The sequence below is a fragment of the Gymnogyps californianus genome, chromosome 1 (assembly GCF_018139145.2).
Source record: "Gymnogyps californianus isolate 813 chromosome 1, ASM1813914v2, whole genome shotgun sequence".
NCBI classification, from domain to species: Eukaryota; Metazoa; Chordata; class Aves; order Accipitriformes; family Cathartidae; genus Gymnogyps; species Gymnogyps californianus.
Genome location: NC_059471.1, coordinates 204,866,048 through 204,893,338, shown reverse-complemented (window position 1 = coordinate 204,893,338; position 27,291 = coordinate 204,866,048). Strand labels below are relative to the sequence as shown.

Below are 27,291 nucleotides of genomic sequence, written 5' to 3'. Positions count from 1 at the left end.
AGATACACCATGCCAGAGATCAAGGGGGTTGACAATTATGAAAGCCTCAAGTACCTCTCTTAATCAGCTTATCAAAACAATTTTAATAGAAAACGCTGTGCCCAAAGCAATACTTCTATCTGTATGCTTTAAATCCTATTTACATAGAAATGCTCTGCTTTTTGAGTTCTCATCAGTAAACTGTTATTTAGTACTCACGCTCCATGCAGCCACACACATCATGTAAGGACCTCTTAAATACTTCTCAGCTGATAGTTTGGCAGCTGAGAACTTGTTCTTAGTAGGAAATGAGGAAGACTGCTGTGTATCTTATTTATTATGCTGCTTTTTCTACTGTCTACACCGTATCCTAAAAGGGATGGATGGAGTCTATTGTATCACACAAAACATGTGCGACATGGTTGCCTCACTGGAATAGGGCAGCATTTGAAATATCTTCATATCGGTAGAACCCAAAACACTTATTAACCTTCTCCGAAAGAGCAGGTGTATTGGCAAATATGAGCATTAAGCTCTGCATTATAATTATGAGATGGACATCATCACACTAGTTTGGTGTTCTGAAAAAAAGTTTGTAAAACAAAGTATCTGTATTTGAAACAGGAAACATCATTTCCCTGTGCACTATGGGTACTGCAGGTATTTAAAAAAAAAAAAAAAACAAACAAAAAAACAGGATGAGGAAGCTTCTTTGAGAAGTCTGTAAAGTAGAAAGTTGCATATATGAAACACTTTCTCTGCTTTTTTCACTACAGATGGCCAGTTCTTGGAATGGACTAGGCAAAACAGTCCAGAGAACTAGATAAAATGTGCATCTTTAATGTGTATTATACTGTAATAAGGAACATCCATGTGTCCTTTCAAATCCTCTGCTTGCCTGAATTTTTAAACTACTATCTATTTAATTTATAAGTACGTACAGAATACATTTTTCAAGCAATATCCACTATCCTCTGTGCCTGCATGTGCTGACAACTTCTCCCCTAAGTTCAGAAGGTTGAGCAAATCTCTTTCCTGTTTCTCTTGCAGGTGTTGTAATGCTTGGAAGAACTGGGAAGAAGCATCCTCTTTTTCCTGTGCTTTATTGGTAATTCATGTAACACAGAGGAGAGGTGCGACAATTTAGGACAACAACATGAGGTCTTCCACTCATTAAATGAAGTGTGTTTTTTCTTGTTGATTCAGAAGGTTGCTTGTGGAGGTCACGAGTTTAGTCTCTGCTTCCTCCTTTATTATTCTATTATTCTCTACTTTTAAGCAAAAATCCTCACCTCCTCTAAACACGGTGTTGAGAGCATAACCTTATGCAATTTCCTTTATGTGCAAAATAAAAGTTCTGGAAAAACACTGTGAGGTACTAAATGATAACCACCACGTTCATAGGGATTTTGGTCTGTTGCAACACCAAACTAGTGCAGTTGCACTGACAACAACAGTGGGGAGGGGAACTGACAGAACAGGTTTGTTCTTGGCTGCTTTCTTAGCCCTGGTAAATGACTGAGGTTGCACTTTGTCCCAGCAGGGAAGGTCCACAGATGATGCTAACACCACATCAGTGCTTTTCATGAGGGATACCACATGTAGGCCATACCTCCTCCAAGACTGTAGCACACTCTGTGTGAATCTTACCCTGGGCCGATACGTTAGCATAGGAAAATGTTTATGAATATAGTAAGAGCTTTTGAGCAGAAACTATTCTATGGGTTCAACCAGGTAAGGCTGTCCCACCTCTGTGCTACTTCTATCTCATCCTCAGGTGCAACTCTGTTGACTCTGATGGATTAACACCAGGGTGTACGTGGATATGACTGCGGGAGGATATGACAGGTACCTATAAATCCTCTATGGTGTGGTAAGGATGACAAAGATATGACTATTTCTTCTAATAATGGAGTAAGGGGCATTGAGTGAAATTAGAAGATACAAGACAAGAAGATGCTTCTTCACATGAAGAATTGTTAAACTATGGAGCTGTGGGCACAACAGGCAGGTTCAGTTGATTAAACACTAGTACCAAGGATCATTTTAGACACTGTGGAGGGGCCTGCCTCACCTACCTGCTACTCCAGCAGGCTGTGACTCTCCCCCAGGTCCTGGGTTATATCTGCCAGCCTTGTGCTGATGTCTCAGATATACTTGGAGACCTTAAGTGGCAACAACAACCTGTGCTTGTGTAATGAATCCTGCCTGAGGACTGAACAAGAGTGAATCCACACCTATGTGTGCACCAGGTGCTTAAACTTCCTTTGTATCAATGGAAATCCAACCCATGCAGTCAGTGGAGTCCAGGGAGCTGCTCAGCTGGTCTAGCACAGCTATCTCACGGTGAGCTGAACGGGTTTTTCCAGCAACGGTACTGGCCATATCTCCTCTAGCTATGAAGGAAATTTAGACACTGATCTTACATGGACACACCTTCATGTAACTTCTATATTAAACTGTTTTAACCTGGAGCTAAATGTTTATATCAGCCAAAAAAATGGCTGGATAAATCCATGGAAGAAAAGCCCACCAAGGGCTACTAAACCCAGAGTGCCCTGTCTGGTTCAGAAAGGTTTTTATCTGCAAGTCAGTTGTCATCTGGGAGAATATTTTTGGGAGGTCTATTTGTGTGCCCACCATGTTTGTACACCTGTGTGGGCATCCAGAAGGGTGGACTCTTGTCTGACCGACAGTGGTCAGTCTTACATCCTCATGGGCATCACAGTCACAAATCAGAGCTATCCTCTTCTGAGGAATATTTAAAATAGTTCTATGCACACTGCACAATTTAAATCTCACATGCTTCACGTGTTGTATTACATTAGGTATATATACTCACCCATACTGAAATAAAATCTTAAGTTCCCATAACCTGTAGTGTCCATGTATGGAGTGCATATTTTTCTTTCTCCGTCTCTGAGAAATACCATAGCTGAGCCAGATTCCAGTGTCCCACATTCAGTACCAATGACGGCTCCAAGTATGTCCCACCTGGAGAGGTCAACAATGGGCGGAGAACGTGCAGCGGCACGTTACTGATAAACTCATACAAAACATGTTCTAGGAGTTCATTTGTACATACAAAAGTAGCTGCTGCTACTCTTACAGAGGACAACAAAATGTAGTGTTTCAAATATGATTCCTATGACATTACTTACATATTCATTTCTAGCTTTTAAACTCAGTTGACTCAAATAAAGCAAAGTTAATGTAAATGTTTTAAATAAATGGGCAGAAAAGCATGAATTACTAAAAAAATGAGGCTTTTAATGAATGCTGTTACCAAATATTTAGTATTGCATTGTTCTATCATCTTCATTATTTTTCTGGCATAAAAATGTTTAAAATATAATTGCATTCTATTTAATTTTGCGTAATATAACATTTATAGATCAATGAAACTTGAAAAGGCATATGTCCACCATATCTGCTATACAGTCATTAAATATGTAGGTAATAGCTGAAAATGCTCTCTTTTCAATTTTTTGAGGATTTAGGGTAACAGTTTTTAACTAACACATGAACAGAGTATGAAAAAAGGCTGCTGTGTGTCTAATATGTGATGATACGATCTTTCTCAGTTTTGCTGTACAACATTTTCTCTTATTTTTATTCAGTGATAATTAAAAGAGCTGTTGCAGAATTTTTCAATTAAATATTTTTTATTTAAAATATGTTTTCCTCAGGAAAGGATTGGTTTCTTCAAAACTCGATTAAAATATTTTGAAAGATTAGAAACTGTTGAAAACTTGTACATTATTTTGGTCTGATATGTTATTACTCATGTTGAAGTCTTAATTAATTCATAATGAAGTATTTTAAAATTATAAGGCTGATAAAACAATGAAATTATTTAGAATCACTAAATCCTGATAATCCAATCATTTAACTAGCCAGCATGATTCAGGATGAATGAGAAAACATTGAAGTTTGGAAACCTTTGTGGGAAGGCAGAGCCTTTTCCTGTCCCCTTCCAGCAGAAACAATCTCTAGCAGCGAAGTGCCATATGACAATTTAAAAAAACTGTCATTTCAAGAAATTAACAGTCTATTTATCAGTTTAACCATTCCAGCTATTTCAAAATGTATTTCTAGGATCTTCTTAAAAGCTGCCAGTTTCCCTATTGACCTAAGCTATGACAGACCAGCAACGTGCCTGTTTGGAAATCCTGTTTTAAAACTGTCAGTCATTTACACAGGAATTAGCAAGCTTAACATCACTGAAAAGCTTTATGATAATAATATAAAGATTTTAATGGAAACACAGTTTAACCTAACCCTAATTCTGTCATGCAGACTTTTTAAAGGTAATGTGCAATATAATCAAAATACAATTTTGAAAATGGGTCTCTTGGGCTGAAGGCAAGTACAGAATTAAACAGTTGTGCCTACTTTAACTTACACGACAAAATCTCGCAATGCTCCATTGATCTTTTGTATGCTCTATTTAGCTCAATTAAAACACTCTCTGTAGTGACCCACAAAACAGCTCGGGGTCATGAATGATGCAGATCATGGATGTTTCCCGGGATCCTCTCCTTTTAGGCAGCATTAGAAATGAAAACCAGAAAGTTCTACAACGTTAAAAAACCTGGCACTTTAATTGAAATACATCAACACACTGTAAGGACAAATGGAGAAGGAACCTGGGTGATGGCATGACAGAGATATGGACATTCCTGATTTAACATTACATTTGAATTAATTTATCCCTCACATGACTCCTGAAATTCTTCTTTACAAAACAGGTGATAGAATGACATATAGATCTAAACTAGATCAACTGGACACGGAGGTCCAAAGCAGCAATGTATCTGCTGGAGGCAGAGGCAGCCTGATGTGGGGATCTGTCCGCTTTTAGGATCAGGCCCTAATTTATGCAATTAAAGAGAAGCAGGATGACAGTGGGAAGACGCGTGGTACTAACAACAGCAACTCCTATCCATGCAGCCTACTGCTTTAGGTGGGACATGCAAAAAATAGCAATCAACTCCTTATTAAAAACAATGATAAGCTCCTCTGCCCTCACTGTTGAGCTTTTTCAGGTGTCTCACCTCTGAGAGCATTTGGTGCAGAGGAAGGTGGTCGTGACCCCTACATGTGAGCTTCCGTTTGCTCTCCCTTATGAGGGATGCTTTTGCCTTTCCTTTGAGAGCTGACAGGCTCCAGCTGACGTTACAAAGGGGATCCTGAGAACTTCCTGCAAGCTCTGTCTTAGGTATAAAGTGTTTCTGTGACTATTCGAATACAGTAAAACAGTAGTTCAAATATAGTTCAAATAGCATTCAGAAATATTTCTCTAAGAAGGGATTAAGGAAGCTCATATATTTGCAGTTGTGTACAATTCCCAAATTGAATTTCCCAATTGTTTCCCCAAACATTTCCCACAGAAATGTTGCAAAGAGGGACAGTGGTGGTGACAATTTTATACGATGGGGCTGTAGCCCATAACATCACCTGATTTCAGTGTGTATTCATGGCTGCACACAATTTAAACCTCCATTCTTATAGCAACAATTGAGAGAGGGAAGTTTCTAATATAGAATAAAATTTGAAAAGCAAAAAAATAAAAAAAAGAAAGGAAAAAGTTGTGAGGCCTTGGGCTGGCTGCTTAGTGCCTCGGAAAACAAAATTACCCCTGCTAGGGCAGGCTACCACACCACCAAGATTTTACATGCAGGGGAGCAGATCAGGACCTGGTTCCTGAGACTGCCCGCAGGATGAGCGTGAGAGAGCAAAATGCATCTGCTGGGTGCACCCTGGCTCGCTCCTAGCTGGGAGCAGTGTTTTTTCAAGACGGAAAAGAGACTGAGAGAACATCTCAAACGTATCCCACGTGGTCACCTAACACACAACACACACATACTCGTTTTCTTTCCTTTGGCTGAAAGAGCACTTGCTGTGCCACGGGTTGATTATTCGAACTGGGACAGAGTTCACGGTGAATATTTTTTCTGTAAGCCCCAAATAAACCACATATCCACAGGACACATTAGCATGTGTGTCTTAAAAGGTGCTCTTTACCTTCAGCACAGCATAGGCAGCATTTGAATCAGCTGCTAATGATCTGAAGTACTTTGTAGGTTAAAATCAACATTCAGTAGAATCCCATAAATTAACAGTGTATGTTTCTCATTGTCCTGGGTTTACAGCAACTAATGAAATTCTTTTTTTTTTAAATAAAAAAGAGTCAAGACCACATTGTTGGTTATTCTCTTTTTGTCAGAATTTATACACTGAGGTATATAAAATGATACTTCTTTACCAGGACACTTTTTTTAAAGCTCACTCATGTTTTGGTAAGAATAGTAATTTTGCTGTCCTAGATAGTTTCTTTACTTTCTGTGCCCTTGCAGCAGTCCCTGCTGGATCTGGCTTTACAGGTACTCTTTGAATCCCAGTGTTTATATTTAAAGTAAAAATAGTAAATTATCAGCCAGATCCTCAGCTCTTGCACAGCAGGCATGGCCATGCTCTCGGTGCTGGAAGGTGAGAGCAGGCTGCTGCTTCAGCTGTCCTGCCTCCACCTCCTCCTCCTCCAGCACCTGCAGGCTTCTGCACAAGCAGGAGCTCTCGCATGGCAAAGTGTGGCTCACAGCAGTGATCCAGAGGGGGATGAATTTCTCAAGGAATTTGATTTCATATGGATATGAGTTTGTTAACAACACTCAGGTGTGAATGAAAAAACAGATCAACATCATGTGTTTCTTCAGAATGACTACATAATTCACAAACATGACTTTTTTTCATTAAAAACTTTGGTAACAGGATGGTCTGGAGACAGACTGTTCCTCCTGGGCTTTCTGGACTTGTTCCTTCCTAAAATCCACCATCACCTGTTATTTACTGTATTGCTATTTATCCTAGTCACAATCTTCCCTGACTACACAGCAAAGACAAAATGCAATTCTCTGTTTATCCAGTTTCCTCATCCCTGGAGTGATGCTGCATGCCTGCTTAGGGCCCTGTACAGGTGAGGGGCACTCACCCTTTAGGCTGGCTCTCAAACTCTTCTGCCCACTGCTCCTGGGCGTCCTCCGTGGAGAGGTCCACGTCCCGGGTTGTGGCGAAATTGAACTCACTGCCTTCTGTCCCATGGAAGTAGATGGAGTTTCCATCCGACTGGCAGCTATGCTGTGGACAAAAGGAGTACATGGGAGGTGACGTTACATCGGGTTTGTAAGGTGTCCTGCTCACGCACCGTCAGAGCTCAGAGCGAGCTGTACGTTATCTAATGACTCACCAATGCCTGAAACAAAATAAAAATAAAAAATGGACGGTCATCTTTTAACTTTCTTGGCCCACCCCCAACAACGACTGCGTCCTAATCTCGTACCTGCTTCCCTACAAACTCACTACAGACCATTGTAAAGCTGTGTTTGCATAGAAATGACATATACCATATCTTTGGGTGTTTATTTCTATTTTAAAGTATTACCATTGTGTCTGGCACATACACAACTGTGTGTACAAATAACTTTAGTAATATATCAAATATTGCTATGGGTATTTTGTCGGCATAAGAGTTTCATGCTGTGAAACACGTCAGATCTCCATGCCTGAATTTTTGCCAGAAGAGGTGTTTGTGTGTAAAATCGCTATGCATTGCCATACAGTAAACTTTGGGCCTGAAGTATATGAGTGAAAAGGCTATATTTGCCATATTTAATTTGAATAGCATAACAAATAGCTCTATAGGCAACTAGCTCTTGTGATACAGCAGTCTTAGGGGTCCTGAGGCTGTGCCCAAACCCAACATGTCTGCTTTTCCTATTGCATTTCTGTATATACCACCTCAGCAGCATCAAATGAAGCCACGCGTCTGCCCCAACGTGCCCTGAGTACCATGACTCTCCAGGAGTATCGACCTGGAAGAAGCTGCCTGTGAGGAGCACATGGGGGTTACAGTAGAGGTTTTTTTCTTTCTCCCATCCTACTTTTGCTTTCTTGTGTGTCTGATAAAATATTAAAAGTCTGCCAAATCTGTGTGGCTGAAACAGATACTGGAAGCTTCTAAAGAAGATCTACCTGGCCTTAATGCAAACTGAGAACTTGGCATTTTATTGAATTGTTCGTATTACAACAAATACTGATAAAAGTAATAATTAGCTCAAACACTTTTTTTGGGGGAAATCTTGGTCACATTAAAAGTGAAAGCTGAAATAAGAAATGATTAATTAGAATAATTCTGCATTCTTACCACAGTTCAACATCTGAAAAAGAGATATAATAATGCCAAATTGCATTGACCTTTTCAGTATCGTCTATGCAGTGCTCTCTTGTCTCTGAACCCCTTCATAATGTGCCGAGGGAAAGTACAACAATCACCTCTTCTGCATTTAAAAAGGTCACGATAGTGCCATGTAAGTGAATAATTAAATTTTTAACAAAGAGAAATATGTGGCAAGAAATGAAAACTGCCCAGTACATCTTTGTCTATGGGTTTTTATGAGCAAAGTACAAAATAACACATTTTGTCAGATTCTATAACCCTTCATTTATCAATGCAAAAAAGAGACATAATTGAAATTCTTTTGTTGATGATTTTCAAGTATGGTTGCCAGTAACTTAGCAATTAATTTATATTTAGGAATGTAATTTGTGACTATGTTTCTAGAGGTGCCTACACATAGTTAGAAAAAATCTGAGTACTTGAAGACTGATTTTTGTATAGAGACTTTCTGGTCTGTAGCTGAATGACAACAGCTCTATGTTTATTAACACTGACTAAATATCATTTAAAGAAATAAACACACTATGAAAATGTAAAGATTGTTTCAACTGCTAAAATAAACAAATTGCTGTTAAAGTGTTTTTCTTTGAAAGAAAGGTCAAAGCAATAGAAAGATTCTGAAGTGTTGATAATTTATCACAGAAATTAAATAGATTTTGTCACGAGTCTCCTTGCTCTGTTAATGCACCATATACACAGTGCACCGTATATGCAGCTGCTGCCACTGAAAAGGCAGAATAATTTACACATAAAGTATTTTATAACTAGCAGAAATTAATGAAATAGTTTTATATTTTACTTCTCTTTGAAAAACACTGTTTGTACTATGCAGTTATTTATAATTGACTGAGAAATGGCTTTTATTCACTGATTTTATCCTTCACGCTCACAGGTATTGCTAACATCACAATTTTAAGAATAATTTGTTTATTTTGCTTCTTGCTTTTCAGAATTTTCTTCATTTGCTGAACAGAAACGAAGCATCCTTTATCTGTCAATCATCTGCCACAAAACTCCTATTATCTGCAGGCAGTCAAGTAAATACACTAAAAATAAATATTCAGGCTAAAACTTCATTCAAATTTATACGTAACCCTTCATCTCTTAGGAAACAAATAGACAAATAGATCCTAGTGAGCTAGTTATTACAATTGCATGCAAGCTTTGGAAAATCCTATATAAGCCTTACTTATTTCTGAGGTGCTAAGTTATATGTAAGTATATACTTGATAGCAGGGTATATAATTAGTAATCTCTTGCCTGATGAAAGCCACCTATTAAAATAAACACAGAACAGATACAACCCCATTATCATTTAACGTTTGTATGTCCTTCTGCTGTTTAACAGAATATTTACTGAAGTACATCTGATGGAGTTTCCATTTAGGTTGTCAAGATAAATAAATGGACAGTTTGGCAAAGGGGTGAATAAGTAATTATTTATACAGTGGTGTATGAGCAACCCTTTATGAAAGTTCAAAAGCATCATTTATTTCATTAGTTCTATAAAACTATCTTTATGCTTTTATACACAGCTACGCAGTATCTATGAATATGTATTTTATGCATATTTTATGTGTTAATGAACCACACAACGTATGGCTCAAATCACCCTCTGCTCATGTTAGCTTTGAATCTCACATGAAACAGCTGCGCAGAAGAGAAGCTCAGACTGGGGTTTATCTTCTTCTGTTATTTTACCACTAACAGAAGCTCATTACCTTTAAAGAGAGTAAGAAAGATGCTCAAAACACAGGTACGGCTTTTAAAGAAGTTCTGAGGGAAGGTCATCATTTTCTGGTATGTTTTTGCCCCAGTGCCACCATTTGGGACCCTGGATACATGCCCGTGGGAGAAGCAGATGAAGATGAGCCCCATTTGCATGAGCTGTGCTGCCCCAGCTAGGGCCAGGGCTCCTCTGCTCATGATCTTGTCCTCTCCCACCTGCCACATTTCCCCCACCTGTGTAATCATCACCCCCAGTTCACACTTATCTTTCATATTTTTCTTTTCATTTTCCAAGCAGTCACTATCTGTCGCTGCTTTTATTGCTTTTTTTTCATCCGATCGGCTGCTGAAGGGTGAATAACCTCAAAGAGCATTCAGCCAAATTTTCCATGAGCAAAAGAAGCTCCACAGGAGATGGTCCCTCACCAGCATGGCCCCCAACTACCTTGTCAGTCTTGTTCAACATCCAGGAGGCTGCTGACTGTGCTGGATTATTTTGTGGTTTTGTAATAGGGCTTGAACAGATTAGAGACTGAATTGAAACCATCAGACTCATTTTCTCTTGGGTTCAACCCAGGATTTGAGTCCAAGCCTTTAGAAACAAAGAACTAAAGTACAATTTGTATACTGTGTTGCCTCTTTCCCAAATTAAAGGCTTTACACTTGCAGTGGTAGTCTATGTACTTCCAGTATTTAAGGACTGAATTTTACAGGGGTTTTTTTGTCATTCTAAAGTGATAAAAAATGTGGAATGAACATGTACTGTGTTTTGAAACTAACTGGACTAAGTTCTACCTAAACTGGAGATACTGCAGGTCTCTTTATGTAGATGTAGAGTTCTCTTTTACGAATTCCAGATTAAATTTGTTCTCTGTTTCATTTTATTTATACTTAAATGATTTATAAGATAAGAACAAATTAGCTTGCTGTGCAAATCTTGTAACTAAAAAGGCCAAATGACAGCAACTTGTAGGATATTTCTCCTTGTTACCATGGAAGCATCAGCTGTAGGTCCAGAACTAAAGCAGAGTTTAATGTTATTTAAAGAGAATTAAAAGCATGTGGAACTTTTAGTGTGTCCTTGCGCAAATTACAACACTGAAAAGTTAACTAATTTGTGAGGAAAAATTAATTTAGAGAATAAATCCTTTGACAAATCGGATAACCTTCATTAAACAAAGTTTTCTCCCAAATCACCTACATAATAGAACATAGGACACTTGCAGGCACTTGAATGGAGCCACTTCACAACAGTAGCTATTTCCCATTGTTTGCAACTGGAGTGGGACTATCAGCCTGCCATAAGTAAACTGTTGTATTCCTAAATAAACAATCCCTGTCTGTTGCCAAACGGAAAGAAGCCAAGTTCTGTTCAGGGACTGTGGTCATCCCAAAGGGAAAAAAACCCGGTTGAATTTAATCTGGCACTACCAATACTATTATTCACTAGCTGCAATTGTTAAGCTATTGCTTTGCATGAATAGGGCAAAATGAAAATTGGCTGGATGCATTCCCGTATCTCAGCATGCTTGGATTTGCTTTCAATCTAATCTTCACTCAGTTTTCTGTGTTTTTAATGTTTGTCTACTGGATAGTTATGGTATCACTGCTTTTTCCCTACGTTCAAGGCCCTGCGTGGCTCATCCTCACCTGCCTCCACCATCTTCCATATGCACCCTCTCGTGGCTCACTTTTCCTTCACTGCCGATGCTTGCCACTACTACGTCTGCTGGTGAGATGACCAAACTTGCATGACCTTGCCCATTCTGCCCACCATGCTTGGCAAGTTCCCCACAAGATGATGTCCTTCAGACACTTCCTTAGTGCTTTCCTCAACAAGCCTTGTCATTGATTACACTGAAGAATGCACTGCTTACCAGGATGAGCACTCTCCCCTCTTGCAATATTTCCTTTTACTCCCACATCTCGCCAGCCCCAACTTATCTCCTGTTTTATAAATGGATGGCAATTTCCTGGGACACAGGCTATCTTTTTGGTTTGCGCCTGAAGAGGCAGCAGTGGTACATTCCTTGCTCAGGGCTCTTTGATGCTACAATGGTACCACTACTATAAAAAATACATTTTCATGCTAAAATTGCTGTTACCTATGAATATTTTTAGTCTATGAGTACAGTTCTTTTAGCCAAGTTGTCTATGAGAGCCAGCAAGTCTTATTAATTCAGGTGAGCTTTCTGTTGTACATTACGAGGGCATTAGCTTATAATTTGAAGATACAGACTATGGGACAGAGTAGTGCATTCAAAATCGAACTTTTGACAAGTCTGTCGCCCTCTTTATCCTACTGTATACTCCTTACATTTTACATCTTCTACCTACAGCTTTCACCTTTTTTTGTAGGTGCTTTTATGAAAGCCTCTTGATCATCTGAGATGCAGAAGGGTTTCAATTAGAACTGCTCAAAACCATTGGTCAGTAAAAGCAGGTACTTTCCAACTGGACCTATTTATGTTTTCATAAATAAATACTGACCAACTTTCCGTAGCATCTAAATGGCTTAAGGGCCCCAAGTAAGATCGGGATCCTACGTCATGTAGCATGCCTGAACAATCTCCGTATTTTCACAGACTTGCATGAGAGCACCACATAAGGAGACATCTGCTACCCTCAGCGTGACCTCTTGGCTGGGAGGGACCTCTGGAGGTCTCCCAGTCACCCTGCCATGTGAAGTAGCACAAGCGTCAACCACATCAGCCTACGCCACAGTTGCAGCTAAGGAGACAGCCCTGAAGATTTTTAGAAGCTCAAAAGACAAAGATTGGGAATGTAAACAGAAGCACTGAAGTTCACCCAAACCAGCTTCTGTCCCAGTTGTTCAAGTCAAACTTGTGAATCAATAAATACCTCTTGGCTTTACAGTATGGGATTTCTTTACTTGGAGAGCAGAACAGAGGGCAACTAAATGATACAACTGTGCCATTCGGAGAAGCATCAACAAGAAACACTAGTGTGAAAATCCTCAGTGTAACAGATTTTTGGCTAAGGTGCTGCATATAATTTTCCTGAGGTTTGTCCCTACACTCCCATGAAAATGTTGTTCACCTCCATGCCTTTAAAGTATCCACAGTCATCTTTACCATCATTTAATTAGGTTTTTATCAGAGACAAACACTGATGCACCTCTTCATATTATCTCTCCTGGGCCTAATGGCCCCGATGATTCTTTCAGACAGCTGTAGCCTCACAATTTATTTTTTGGCGACATTTCTTGCATTGGAATGAATGTATTGGGCATTTGGGCAGTGCCAGCTTGCAAAGGGCTGACGGCAGATGGAAAGAAATCTGCCCAGTATGCCTTCACCTCTACACGAGCAGAGGGCCATCAATTTCCCCCATTAAGGAGTTGTCACACAGCCCACCCAGCTGGAGGAGCATCTCTGATAGCCAGGCTGGCTGGCGTATGCTATTCAAATACAAAACACACTTTAAAAGGAAACGAAAATATAGTTTGTCGGCAAATTGAAAATGCATGGCTTTGACCACAGCCAATTTTTTAATGACTGTAATATTTTAAGTGATTATTTTTGCCACTTCAGATTGCTCCTTAGAGAGGGGAGGTTTTTTTAATTAAAATCTAGGCAATGCAAACAGATGAGATATGAGAAGCAGAAGAACAAGGAAAAAGATGAAAATTAATTAAAGCAGCATTGTCAATGGAGCCATAAATTAGATATTGTGTCTTTCTGGGAATGAGTCACGCAGATTTTAAAAATTTTTAGATTTTGACATGATAGCAGGTACAAGGATAGATTCAGTCTTGATAAAATCGTACTCTGTATGCAATGTCTTAGCCAGCAAAGGTATGATGACAGAATTTAGGAAAGATTCTAGATTCTAAATTCTGTGGATTTGTCTGTTAACACTTCCGGCCTGAAGTTCCTTCTTTAACCAAAGGAAAAACCACAATGTGATTAGAATACTTTCCCATGAGATAAACAGGGCTTTAATCTTTCCTACATGCTACATTTTTACATCATTTAATGTAGGTTACAGAACGAAAACCTTGGCTGTGCCAGCAGGCCAGGTGCACGGAGGGTTATAGTGCATCTCCCCTTTCCGAAACAATGGGATGAAACTTGTCCTGTGACATAATAACAGTTTATAAAGTGTGTTTTCACTCATCATTTCCGATTATAGACTGTTATTCAAAGGCTAGTGCTCAAAACACTTTGCTTGTTTATGAGTGATTCGTATGAGTCCTATGGTTCTTAATCTTCTAGTACATTTCATGATGTTTGTACACACCGGTCACTCTGGCGATGACTGATTTCCTTAATGAGTCATTTAACTGGTATGAACTGAACTATTCCTCTATGTTATTGGGAACTATTGATGTTTCTAGCACTCTGCAGTGAGCATGATTAAACCTCATCTGTTCTTCTGAAAGTAATGATGTGTATTTACACCACTATAATATCAGAATGAGAAAGAGTCGACCAAAGTCATTTCTACTCTTTGGCATCTAATGGGTCAATTCATGTTGGTTTTGTTAATATGCATCTCACAGTGACCTGCAAAGACCAAATTCTTTCCTTCTAGGAGGCAGGAAAGACCCCTGGCGCTTTGACGCCAGCTCAGAGCTAACGCTGGCTCCCTGCCACCCCCCACCACACTTCCGAGCCACGGGGAACTGGCATGGAGAAAGGTGCAGGTTCAGCATTGCTGCCCGACAGCGATTCTCAGCTGCCCGAACAACTCACAGCACCACAGTCAACCACCTATCAGTTCCAGTGAACTCCTAGGCATTGTATCTAAGTATTCTTATTATTTTAATTAAAAGCGTGATTGTTAACAAAAAAAAAGCAAGAGCAATTCCATGCATGGGCTAGATCCAGCCCTATGGATATACAGATGCCTCCTCATGGGCACAGCTCAGAGTGTCCACACTCTCACTAAAGGGAGCCGGTCGACAGGTTTTGTGCACCCTGCTCCGCTTTCTTCACCTCTCCTCCCCTCTCACACTCCTCCTTCCACCCACGGAGAAGCAGGAATGGCTCTCAGATGAGGTGCAGCAGGAAGCCTGCTCGCCTCTTCCCAGGAAGATGTGGTGGATAAGGGCTCCTGCGAGGCAAAGCAGCTGGCTGGAAGGCTGGGTTTGGCCCACAGACCAAATAGTGCCCTGCTATATCTTATTAGAAAACCCAAAAGTCTTGTCGGAAGCTTCTATATCTGTGTAATTTTGTCCAATATAAGGTCATAGCAATTGCAATCTGCCATTTTCACACTGGCATACCTAGAGCATCACCTTTCCTCCTGCAAACAAATTGATCTGATCTGATTCAGACAATGAGTACCTCAACTGTTTTTTAAACAAGAATTTAAAATGGAAAAAAATCGTGTTCATTTCAGCACAAACAATTAAACCCGAGAAAGATATATATGGAATATCAGGATGTTTGTTTTGAAAGAAGACTATCCAATGCCATTCCTATTAATTAACAGAGTATTCAGAGATTTGGAAATCTGCTCGGGAACTGGGGGGATGGAACAGCTTAATCAGCCTTTCATTTTGCCAAACTCCTAGGCCTGCGTGCATGTCTTCTCTGCTGAGTGACACACAACAACATAGGTTCAGGAAGGACTCACAGATTTAGGATGTGCATAGCCCTGCTCTGCTCAGGGTGTGGTGAAAGGTCACGGAGTTTTACAGACACATTTTCAGCATATTTTTCTGAGTGTGAGTGTTCAGTTTTCCCACTCTCTTCTTATGCAGCTTTCTCTTCTGCTAAGCTGCCATACATTTCTGGGAACTTAAAATGAGCTGAATGGTGATGACCTGTCACTTAACAGTCTTATTGTATCAGGATATTGGGATTGGGACATTTTCAGGGTTTATTGGTCGTGTCCATGGTAGAGAATAACATGCATCAGGTACCATTCTCTGGTCCTAAACCCAACTTGCTCAGTGAGGCTGGGACACACCTTTCCCCCCTTGCCCCATTCCATGCTATGCCAGGCTGCATGCTTGCAGCTCAGCAGCACAGACAACCTCAGCTGTAGTCCCCAAGTCCTGCAGACCAAACAAAGCTGACCAGCTGGACTGCAACCTTCAGCTGCCAAGTGAAGAGCAGCTGCAATTACTGTGAGACAGCAATTCTGTAACTTGACTCTTCTCAAAGGTGAGAAGGGTTAACACATCATGACCAAATACATCGCTGCTCTAGTGTCTGTAATGATCTATACTGCTTTTTCCCAAATGTGGAAAAATTCCAGAGACAAGTGGTTTGGTCTCAATGCTATTTTGCACTGCAGAGACATGAACTATAAGACTGCTGAGGTTGGCTCCCTTCTCAACCTCAGTTTTTGAGTTTGCACATCCAATCTTGGACCAGGGCAATCAGAGAAAACTAAAAAACTTGGCAAATGTTGTACCTCAAACCACAAAAATTTCTGGTCAAATATACAAGATATATGGACTGTCCACTGAAAGATGAGATCACTTTTCTGTTCTATAGGAGTAGAGCTCCAAGAAGCATTACTGAAGGAAGAAGATTTCATCTTTTCCCCCAATTAGCTACAAAGTCTTGAGGTTCACAGACCTTTAACGGCTCTCAGAACATAGCACTGCTTCATGCATTTCAGCAATCTCAACCACCAGTGCAACATCCTAACCATGCTCAGTTGCAAGACAGTGCTCATGCTCAGAGCTGTCACTGGAAATATTGAAATGCGGTCAGGAATTTATCCTGTTCAACACCCTTCCAACCAGTCCAACACAGATAAATACGTTCCAGTGGATCCAATTAATCTCCTAAGGGTTGCTTGGCCTTGCTAACAGCGTCTTTCTTGTCTTTTGCTGTCTTCTTTGGAACCGAAACACACAAATTCAGTGGCTTATCTCTCAGCTTGCTTCCTATCTCAGTAGCCAGTTCCAGCTGCGTCTGCAACCAGCCATGTGCTTTCAAACGAGTGGCAACTGCTCCTGAGCGCAGCAAGAAATGTAATCAAATTCCTGGTCCAAGCTCAAGCAGACTGGGAGAGGAGGAGAAACCGCTTCCCAAGCTGGGCACAAGCAAGTACCCACAAGTGCTTATTGACAACACACTGCCCAAATCCACCAAACTGGAGTGAACACATTGGTGCATAATTACCATTAATGCTTGCACTGTCCACTCCAGTGACTGAATCCATCACAGAACCTAACCCAGGACCCAGACAGTAGTTTCCATGGTAGTACTTTTCTTCGTTTCAGCTGCCTTTTTAATTTACTAATCTAAGCAGATATTAATCTGAGCAGTTTTACCAGCAAAACTCCTGGATTTGTAATGTTTGCTATTTATTTCAGTAGACCTCAAGTACTACCAAAGTAAACTTTCTACAGAAAAAAATATACTTTCTTTGCAACTCAATAAGCATCCAACAAGAGCACGTACCAGGTATAACGAGCAATTCTAAAAGCCACCTCCTGAGCAACTACTGGGAAAGAATTTGCTGAACCACATCTAACTGTGAGCAACAGCAACATTTATTCTAAACTACCAACAAATCATATCTTAATGCCTATCTTTACTAACAGAGTAACCCACTAAGGCAACAAAATTGTATTTAATGAGAATTCCCTTAAAAGGTTTGGGATGGCTGAAGGGATGGGTGGGGTGGGCAGGTGTAACATGCTAGGATTAGGCCAGGGACTATTCTCTGGCCTTGGCAGCAAATGACACAGCTGAGTTTGCATCCACCTGGGCAAACTCTCTCCTCCCAGAAGACTGGTGCCATCCTTGCTGCCTACTGGAAACAGTCCCTGGCCCACCCGTGAGGGTAGATCCCTTGAAGATAATGCCTGGGAGATTGCACAAGCCAAAGCCAAGCAAGGGGGTGTTGTGACAACTAAGGTGTGCAAGATCACAGGCTCATGTTCGTACCCTTGTTTGCTTCATTCACTACCCTGGATGTGCCACAGAGCCTCCAAGGAGAAGGTTCCACCATCTGAGCAATGCCTGCAGGGGCAGTCCAGAAGTAAACACTTAGAGAAAAAGTAAACACTTAGAGAAAGAATGTTTCTGCACCTTTTTCTACCAGAAATAAGTATGTATTTTTTTCCTCTTCTTTCAGTTCTGACTGCTAGCTGGATGAGCTATCTCAGACTGGCACTGCCCTTCCACCTGAGCAATATGCAATATCAGTCATTCTGGGTGGTGAAAGGTGGTGAGCAAGAAACGATGAATACAGAAAATAACCCCAGTAAATGGAAGAAATCTAGAAAGATAATTTTTCTTGTTTCTTTTTGTTTTTCTTAATATTTCATTCCCTCGGTCCAATGAAATTACTTATGGCACAATTTAGGAAAAGAATTGACCACAGTTTTGTGTATACTAATCAAAACTGAGTTAGACAACAAATAACATCTAGAAATGTGACTGTTCATTGGCATTGTCAAGGAAACTCATAAGGAAAAGCACTGAAGAAAGCCAGTGAAGAAGTTCACACAAACTTCAAGAAAGATTTTTAAGGCCAGTTTATCTAAAATACTAATTGACAGAGGACAGGAGGATATGAATTGAAACTTGTATGGCACAAACAGGCTTGGCTGGCAGAGAAAAAGTCTCATCAGTTTGAAATGGAGTTTGGCATAGTGATAGATTGTGAGTATGGGAACTTCTTTAAAAAGCACATAGGTGAGAGTTATAAAAGGTAGCACAGTATGGCAATGAAATTTGCTGATTCCTTAGTAAAAATGTAAGTAAAAATTTAAAATTGCTATACAGACTTTCTGTACTGAACAAACATCAGGACTATTTAGCAAGTTTTAGATGTCTGGGAAGCAAAAGGACTTGTAGGAAAAAGAGAACTAGAATTAGCTTTTATGCAAGCTGTCCCTGTAGCACTGTCAGGGTTTCTCCAACATTATTCTGCAGGCCAATGCCTTTGGCTATGATAGAGAAATCTCCTAAAAGCTTCCCCCAGTTTCTGTGAACTCTTGCAGCCCGAGAGCATTAACAATACTAGCAATAACAATATTGGGAATCCTGTGAAGGTGTACCACCCATTGCTGTCATCATTCTGCCATTATGCTGGACAAGTTACCTGTCTGCTGTGAAACGCTGCTTGAAACAGAGGTGACTGGTGTGGTTACACTTAAAATGTGATATAATGTCATTAGCACAATGTACAAAGGTTCTTACCTTTCTATTTATACAAAATGGTGTGTTTGTGATAAACTGAGATTAGAGCTGTGCTAAAGGTTTTAAGGAAAATATTAAGAGTTTTTGTAGAGTTTTATATAACGTTCCAAACCTGAAAAGCACAAAAACTTTGTCAAACAAATTGTTCTTGGTGTTATAATGCTATGACAAGGTCTATGCTGAATCTGATGTAAGTCTTGACATAATTTATAGCTTTACTTTTGACATAACATGAAATTCACATTGTAAAATCTGTTCAAATTATATTTAGCAAGATTGTTCCCAAAAATTTGAGGAAAACTGGAGCAAAAAACTTAAAAATGAAATTTGAGTACAGGAGTGCTCTGCTGACAATCTAGATACACTAAAAACCTTTGAAATAACTACAGGGTCCCATAAAGAATAAAAGCCCTGTGTCACACATAGCCTTAATCCAGTGTGGCTACACCACAGTCTTACACATTGCCTTAACCTGGTGTAAGTGGCTACACATAGCCAAATGTCAGCTGGGAACAGACATTCGCACATTTCACTTGTCCCTAAAACAGAAGACGACCTTGGAGGAATGGCAGGTTGGTGAATCCTCATTTGTGTCTCATATAAGGTTTGAGTTTGAATGGGATTTCTGTCTAGAAGCACTGAGTGATCTCTGAGTTTAGACCCCTTGTCTTTCGTGTAACCATAGTTGTGTATTGACACAAACTGGCCGATTTTAACTAAACAAAACCTGAAAAACACAACAACAACAAAAAAAATCAACAACAACAAAAAAAAGAGGTTTACTTGCTAAAGTTTAGATGCTGTTTGTGCATGTTTCAGAAGGAGCAAGCAGTGTTTAGGCTTGGCCAGCTGAGAAGAAGTAACTGCGCCTAAGGCACATTAATCCTTGCTTTGCTTTCACACCTTCACATGTGTGGGCTGGATTTTAAAATCCAGAGATAAGACTGACAACACAACAAATGTGAACTGATCACAGAAAATTACTTCACTAAATACGCAGGACATTATTTGATTCTAAAATCTCATATAAAAACTTTGTCATTGTAGTTTAAATGGTCTTACTGAAGTAAAAAAAGTCAATATGCAGGTACTATGAGTAGATTAGTGGGAGTATTTATTTCTAAAAAGATTAATCTGAGGCCATTCATATCAGGGTCTGTGGGAAAAGGATGAGGCCATAGCCAACCTCTTACTGCCCTCAGTATTCGACATCTGTTTCCTATGCAATTGCCAAAAGCATTACCAGCATCATAAATGATCCCCGACATCAAAACTGCCTTTTTTGTGAATGAGAAATAGGATGAAAACAGAAAGTCATCTGCTGTTGAAATTCTGGCTGCTTGGAAACATAGAAAGCAAGGATCCAACTGATTTCTAAATGTTGAACAACTCTGCATTTGAAGGAACTTTGTGCACAGAGATCTTGTGGGGTTCCCTAGAGTTTTTCCCAAGGTAGTATAGTCTTGCTGGATCTCATATATCAAAACAGGACCTTACTGAAAAAGAGAGTTTTAAGGAGCAGCTACTACCTGAATGCATGCTGCAACAGAGATGGGATATTCACAGTCAGAAAAAGTGGGAAACCATATTTTTTTGTGATGGTTTGTGATGAAGCGAGTAGCGGTAGCCGAACAACACCAAGATAAACAAACAGGTAGATTTCAAAATATGCAATGGAGAGACTTGAATTTGTTTCAAAAATACTGCACTGTTTTGCTAAAAGGAAGCTGTTTCCTATTTTCTGTTACATGATCTTTGACATGACAGTATAAACTGTCATTTGGTTTTGGTCATGGCAGAGAAGTTGCATTGTTCTAGAAAGCCCCAGTGGGACAGAGAAGAGGTAAAAACAAAGTAAAAAAGAGCCCAGTTCTATAAGCAGATGGAGTGGCCTAAACTCCCTTGTGTGTTCAGAGTTTGGTTAGATGTTACTGTCGTCTTCTACATACAAGAGTAATAATAACATTAAGCCATAGAAAATTAGGCTAACCTTAACTGTGGCCCCAGGAAAGAAAAGCCAGTTGCCAGTATCCACAGGATCAAGATTATCTTCTAACACAACTTTTCTGTGCGCAGCATTTATGATCAGGACGTTGTCCAATGCCCAACAGGCTTCATACACATCACCAGCGTGAACATAATCCTGTTTCCACTGAAAATGGATGTTCTCCCCTTTAGCGTCTTCGGGAAGGTACAAGATGTGGATGATTGTGCTGACATTGGAAGGAGCGCTGAAAAACAATGATATGGAATTAGACCAAGTTTAAGCCATAGCCAGGAACACTTTTCCCTCATTTAACACATTTACTAGGTGTGACACAGTTGTGCTGACGTCCCTTGTGTGCTGATAAATCTTCTATGGAGATCCGAAAATACCCGCCCTGAGGCAGGGTCCCACCATGCCAGGCAGTGCACATACAGCCCGAACAGACAGCCTTGCTTCAAAGAAGGTGCAAGCTAAGGCAATAACTAATAGATCAATGCAGATGTTTGGAAAGCAGGAGGAAAGAGCAGAGCAACATTCACACTCGATGCTGGTCACAACTCCTAGGTGAGCAGGCATTGTCAGGTATTTTGCAGGTATGGCCAAAAGGAAATGCTAAGGAAGTACTTTACAAAAACAGGTCTCTCAAAATGCGATTTTTGCATGAGCTTTCGCCAAAAGAAACTCCTGACTTCTGATGCCTCGGTCCCTCATAGATCTGGATGGAGCAGAACGGCTGCAGGGAAAAGCTGGGAATTTTCTCTTACAAACATGTCCGTTCAATCCCACACCCCTGCTATCAGGATAATTCTGTGGATGGGGAGGGCCAGGTTGCTTTTCTTTCCATGTTCAGCTTCAAGAACAATATAGAAGAAACAACACATTTGTCCTCTCTCTTGCTGCTGAAAATGGAAAATGTGGGGAGGAGAAGCAGACCTGGAGTATTAGTATTAGGCAATGATCAGGGCCTTGAGCTCTGCTTCCCAGAGCTGTCCTCAGAGCTGTGAAAGGACTGAGGTTCACCCCGAGCTCTGGGTGAATGTGTTTACATTGCTAGTGGCAATGAAAGGACTGAGCTCTGTGTGCAAGGAAGGGATGCTGGGAATTATTATTTTTGTTTTATTGATCACCCAGCAAGGGAATTAGCTACATTCAAACCTCAGGCTGCAAGGAATTACAAAATTGGGGTTTGCAAGATGTCAGCTACTCAACCTTGCCTCTGCCTCGGTAGCAATGCTGTGGTGGATGAATAGTTTGTCAGACAATCCAGAGCTTTTAGGGAAAAAAGGCACCAATAGCTTGCTTATATAGCAGAAAACAGAGGAACTTCTCTTTGTAAAGCAAAACATTAGAGTGTAGTGAAATGTCAAAAAGCAACTGTATTTGTCCCATATTCACACCCAGAATCTGCCCCGACAAATCACCCTGCACTTGCTAAACATTATGTCTGTCACCTCCACACACAGCACGCGCCTTCCCGGAGAGATCCTTCCCCTCCTTCCCAGGAGTCCAGAGCTGAAATCCCACCAACACAACACACACCAACACACACTGACACAACACCTTCCCTTCACAGCTGCCCTCCTGTCCCACCTCTTCCCAGTTCTCCCACTGTTCCCTGGAGCTGCATGTAGTACAGTGAAAGCTGCTGAAGCACATTCAAATAAATACTGTAATTCACACGGACCACAGGACAAATGAGCATCCTTTCATAATTCATCCTCTCCACTTTGCACGACATTGCTCTATTGACCTATTTTCTACTGCTGGCTCCAGCAGTCAAAGTTAAAGCAAAACAGATCAAACTGTACAGTTTGATTTGGGTTTCAAGGGCTTGTGTTTGCACCATCACAACTCTTGAGTTTCCTGGCTTGCAGAGCTATGAGTGTAACTGAACTGATGTTATGGATTAGGTGCATAATTCTGCATCAACGTGAGAAAAATAAAAGGTATTGTGTGGTTACTCTGAGGCAACTCCAGTGGCTGCAGTGAAGTTACTCTTGCTTTATATTTTTCTGCGATAAGAATTAGCACCATTTGTTTTACTAAAATTGTTCATAATTTGTGCCTTTGTCAATGAAATCGTAATCTCACTCTCACAAGGAGTGGGAGGATGAGATACTGAAATCCACAGCCTTGCAGCTAGAGTTTTGCTTACTCATCAGAAATTAAGTAGCCTTTTGCTCTGCAAATTCTCTCAATGGACTGAAAATAAACTCAAGAGAATCGTCTGTGTGACACAGACACTAATGTAATGCGGGAAGGCATACCGAGACATTACATATAAAACATATCAACCGCATTTTTTCCTCCCCAGTTGTACTTGTATAACTATGTATATATGCCAATGCACAAAATACCTTTCCTAATATTATTTAACAAAACGTTGGTTCTGCTCTCTTAGAAAAATCCATCTCTGACACTGACTCTCTCTTTAAAGGTGTGCCTATTGCAATAAAAGATTTTAAAATCCCCATTAATAATCCTTTGCGATTTCATGTAAACCAGCTTGTTTAAAAACAAGGCATAATTCACCATAATCTTGTTATTATAACAGTGTTAGGAGCCAAGTGTTCATATCAAACTATAAACTATTTTTATTGAATGTTTTATCTTACCAAAGTAGAAACTTGTAACGCCATAAATTATGGCTCTTGCTGACATTAAAAGTGGTGCTAAAATGCAAAACTCATCAAAGTTTTGGTTTTTCAGGCACCTGAACCTGCTGGTTATTGGAGTTGCATTTTAACTCTGAAGTAATTCTCTTCCTTACCTCCCAGATAATGAATGGATGAAATTGTGATTTACCAAACCCATTGGCAGTTCTGCAATTAGCTTTAGTGACCATAATTTCACCCCTCATCTTTTAACATGTATGAACAAGTGAGAACTGAAAAGTTAACAATTAAAACAAGTTTTAAAAGAGACAGGTTTAAACACCACCTGCTCAGCCGGAAAGCATGAAAATGATTAAAAAGCTGCAACAAACCTAATTTTCTCCAGCTGAGTCCAATCTGCAGAACTGTTCTTACTGTAGGACACGGTGATGCTGGGATCTGAGTAACTAAAGCGACATGAACCTGATCCTGGGAAAAGCAATAAAATGAGAAGTGTTACGACACAATGAAGCAATAAATGATCCTCCAATAACCACAGTTGCTGACTGTGCCTTTGTCACATCATCACTTCTCCCGATTTTAAAGCGCTTTGATTGATGATGAAATTTCCTGTGATCTGTTGCTGAAGGTAAACACAAAATAATGCATGCTTTATGAGTCAGAAATAAAGTAGAAATGATAAATCACAGCAGTGCTGTGTAATCTCTGCAAATTTCCCAGGGGAAGCCAAGTAAATTACTTAACACCCCCCACTGCAGGAAAAAAACCACCATAAAATGTTTAAACAAAACCTTCTTATGAGAGAATAATCCACATAGCAGAATTCATAGGGAAAACAGTAAAAGACTTCTTCATATTACTATATAGAAAAAAAAAAATTCAGAAATAAAAATACAGTAAGTGATAGGAAAATGTATACAGAATTACTTGAGCCAAGAGCAAATGTGCTTCAGGAATTTAAAAGAATAAAGACGTTACAAAATTAGATATTTTAAGGACACCTGAAGAGAATTAAATTAAGAAATCATCCAATATACTCACTAGAGCCCATAATTAATAATAAACATTTGATGCTGATCTGGGAATCTCAGAACACTTTACAAAAATGAACTAATTAAGCCTTATGGCACCCCTGCAAGGTAGGGTAATATATTTACTTTTGATTTATAAAGGGTGCCTTCTGGGTGTTGTCACAAAAGATGAGCTTAACAATTAATACAGGGGACAGTCAAAATAACAAAAACCGGGATTGAAAAATTCAACCTAGAAAACATGATAAACAACCTGAGTGGTAATTAAATACACCAAAAATACTATTTTTCCTCAGACACCAGATAATTCATCCCTCTCAGAAAATTCAACACCCAGTGAAACAGACAAATCCTAACCCGTGCTCCAAAGATCAAAATTTCTACTTCATAAACATTTTGAAATGCGAGATTCAAAGCAGCAGCACACATCAGCTGCCTTCCATATTTAAGAGAAGCAGCTCTCAATTAAACAGCACCTCTGATGGCATCAGGATACTACGGAGTGAATACCACAGCTTTGCTCACAGTAGGAGTATGTATTATGTGTGCTACGAGTAGATTGTTATGTTTATGTGTGCTTCAGATATGAAGCACACTGAAAGTTGTGTATATACATATTTTTATATATGTATAAATGTACGTATGTACCCAGATGTGGAAATGCTGACCATAAAATACTATCATTTTCCAACTCGGGGTACTTATTTTTGTAATGAAATAAATGGCCTGATTAAAAATGTGTTAACCACTTACACAAGAGAACAGCTTACACATTTTAATGGGAACATATGTCATTAAGTACACTGCTCGCAGCCCCAGCTCCCCCGAGGCAGTTCACATTTGCAGCTCTCAGCTCTACAGAACTGCTTTTCTATTCTGAGATACACATCACATACCTCTGCAGGGGCAAAAACACCCCAAAACATGGGATGAAATCCTGCCTCTATAATTTTGCCTGATACATCCGCTAGCATCCTGGAAATGACCCACAAAGTTGCTTTCTTGTATCTTTTACTAATGTTAAATTGTAAATAGAGGAACAGATACTTCTGAGCCACTACAGCTGCGTGTGGTACGTTCAGCTGGTCTAACACATATTCTTGCTGTAATGAGGCACAGAATAATTAATATTGCAAAGGCAGCAGGACTTTGAATTACCAACCATGTACCCAAAATGGCTACAAAGCAACTGTCTGGTTATATTTCACTGACAAGGCATTTTATTTCTATCATATTAAAACCAAATGATGTCAGGAAAAGCCTTTGCATTTCATATTTGCCCATCTGCTGAGATGGTCTACTTTACTGAGTGACATCTGCTGTCGGTTGCTACTTCTGTGGCACTTAGGAGTTCCAACCCTTAATCACACTCATTCATTTTATTTCAGGGGAATTCAGTTCAAAAATCAGTGAACTTCAGCCAGTTTAACCACTTTGGCTGGCCAGAGGCTGAGGCAAAACAGCAACATACTGAGTTTTCTGTTAGACAGAAATTAAAGGAACATAAACAGTAAAAATAACCAGCAATATAGACTTTATAACATGTGCCATTTCAGTTAGTGTCACAATCAACTTTTGGTACAGCGCTCTTAAACAAAGCCAAGTCCAAATATGCTGCTAAAAAAGGGGAGAAGGCCATATTTGCTGCCCATACTGCAAAGACGATAGGAAGTGAGTGTACCCTGGCAGTACAATCAATATGAAAAATGCTGTCTGTTAAATCTGAACACCCTCAAACTATCCAATGAAGATCAAAGTTACTGCTTAAAAGAAATGGGGCTGCTGAAAAAGGGCTTTGCAAGGCAGACATGATATTTCACTTGTGTTATTGGAAAGGGAGCAACGGAGACAGAATGAAAAGAGGGGAGACAAGTGCTGGGTTTTATTATTATTTTAATAAGCAGAACAGGTTGTACTAAGATTAAAATTAGTTTGGGAAAGTCATCAAGGTCAATATAAGTAGCAGTTACTGACTGTGATGACAAATGTGTTTTTATGTTCTTGACTCAAAATTAAAAGATAGCAAGATTATTTATCATTTAAGTATCTAATTCTGTAAAACTTGAACTGACAATAAAAAAAAAAGAATGAAATTTATCCATTTGAAAAAATCATCAACAAGGTTCAGGCATTATTCTCTGCCATTTAAACCATCTTTTTTAAATATACAGGAAGCACATGGATCTGGTGCTTGCGTCTTTTACAAAACCAATATTCATCTTAGCTTACATTAAGAGTTTCTTCCCAAGAAAAGGAAGGAAGGTGAACATACAACTGCACTCCAGGACAGGGTTTACTGAGTTGGTATTGAAAGCCACTGGCTTTCAATATAATTTTCAATATTATTTTCAATATTACTATTACTTAATACTATTACTATTACTCCATATTACTATCATTTCACTAATCTTAAACTAGGATTATTTAAATCATTTTGTAGAAATCTGCAGTTTTGATGTTTTCCTCTACCTTGATCAGCAAAGCTATACTCTGACTTTGTGAACAAACAGATGATCAAAATTCAAGCAGTAACATAGCAGGAACTGAGGGCAAATTCAGCCAGGGAAGGGAGGTG

At 39.6% G+C, this 27,291-nt stretch overlaps 1 protein-coding gene across 1 annotated transcript in view; it reads right to left on the bottom strand.

The window, feature by feature from the left end:
• The window catches only part of RELN (reelin), a 297,658-nt gene that overhangs the window by 111,959 nt on the left and 158,408 nt on the right, over nt 1–27,291 (bottom strand). The window contains exons 9-12 of the mRNA XM_050915640.1: nt 24,057–24,153; nt 21,074–21,314; nt 6,971–7,116; nt 2,822–2,973 (exon numbers count right to left, since the gene is read on the bottom strand). Coding sequence (XP_050771597.1) covers nt 2,822–2,973; nt 6,971–7,116; nt 21,074–21,314; nt 24,057–24,153 — 636 coding nt within the window. The remainder of the gene's footprint in view (nt 1–2,821; nt 2,974–6,970; nt 7,117–21,073; nt 21,315–24,056; nt 24,154–27,291) is intronic.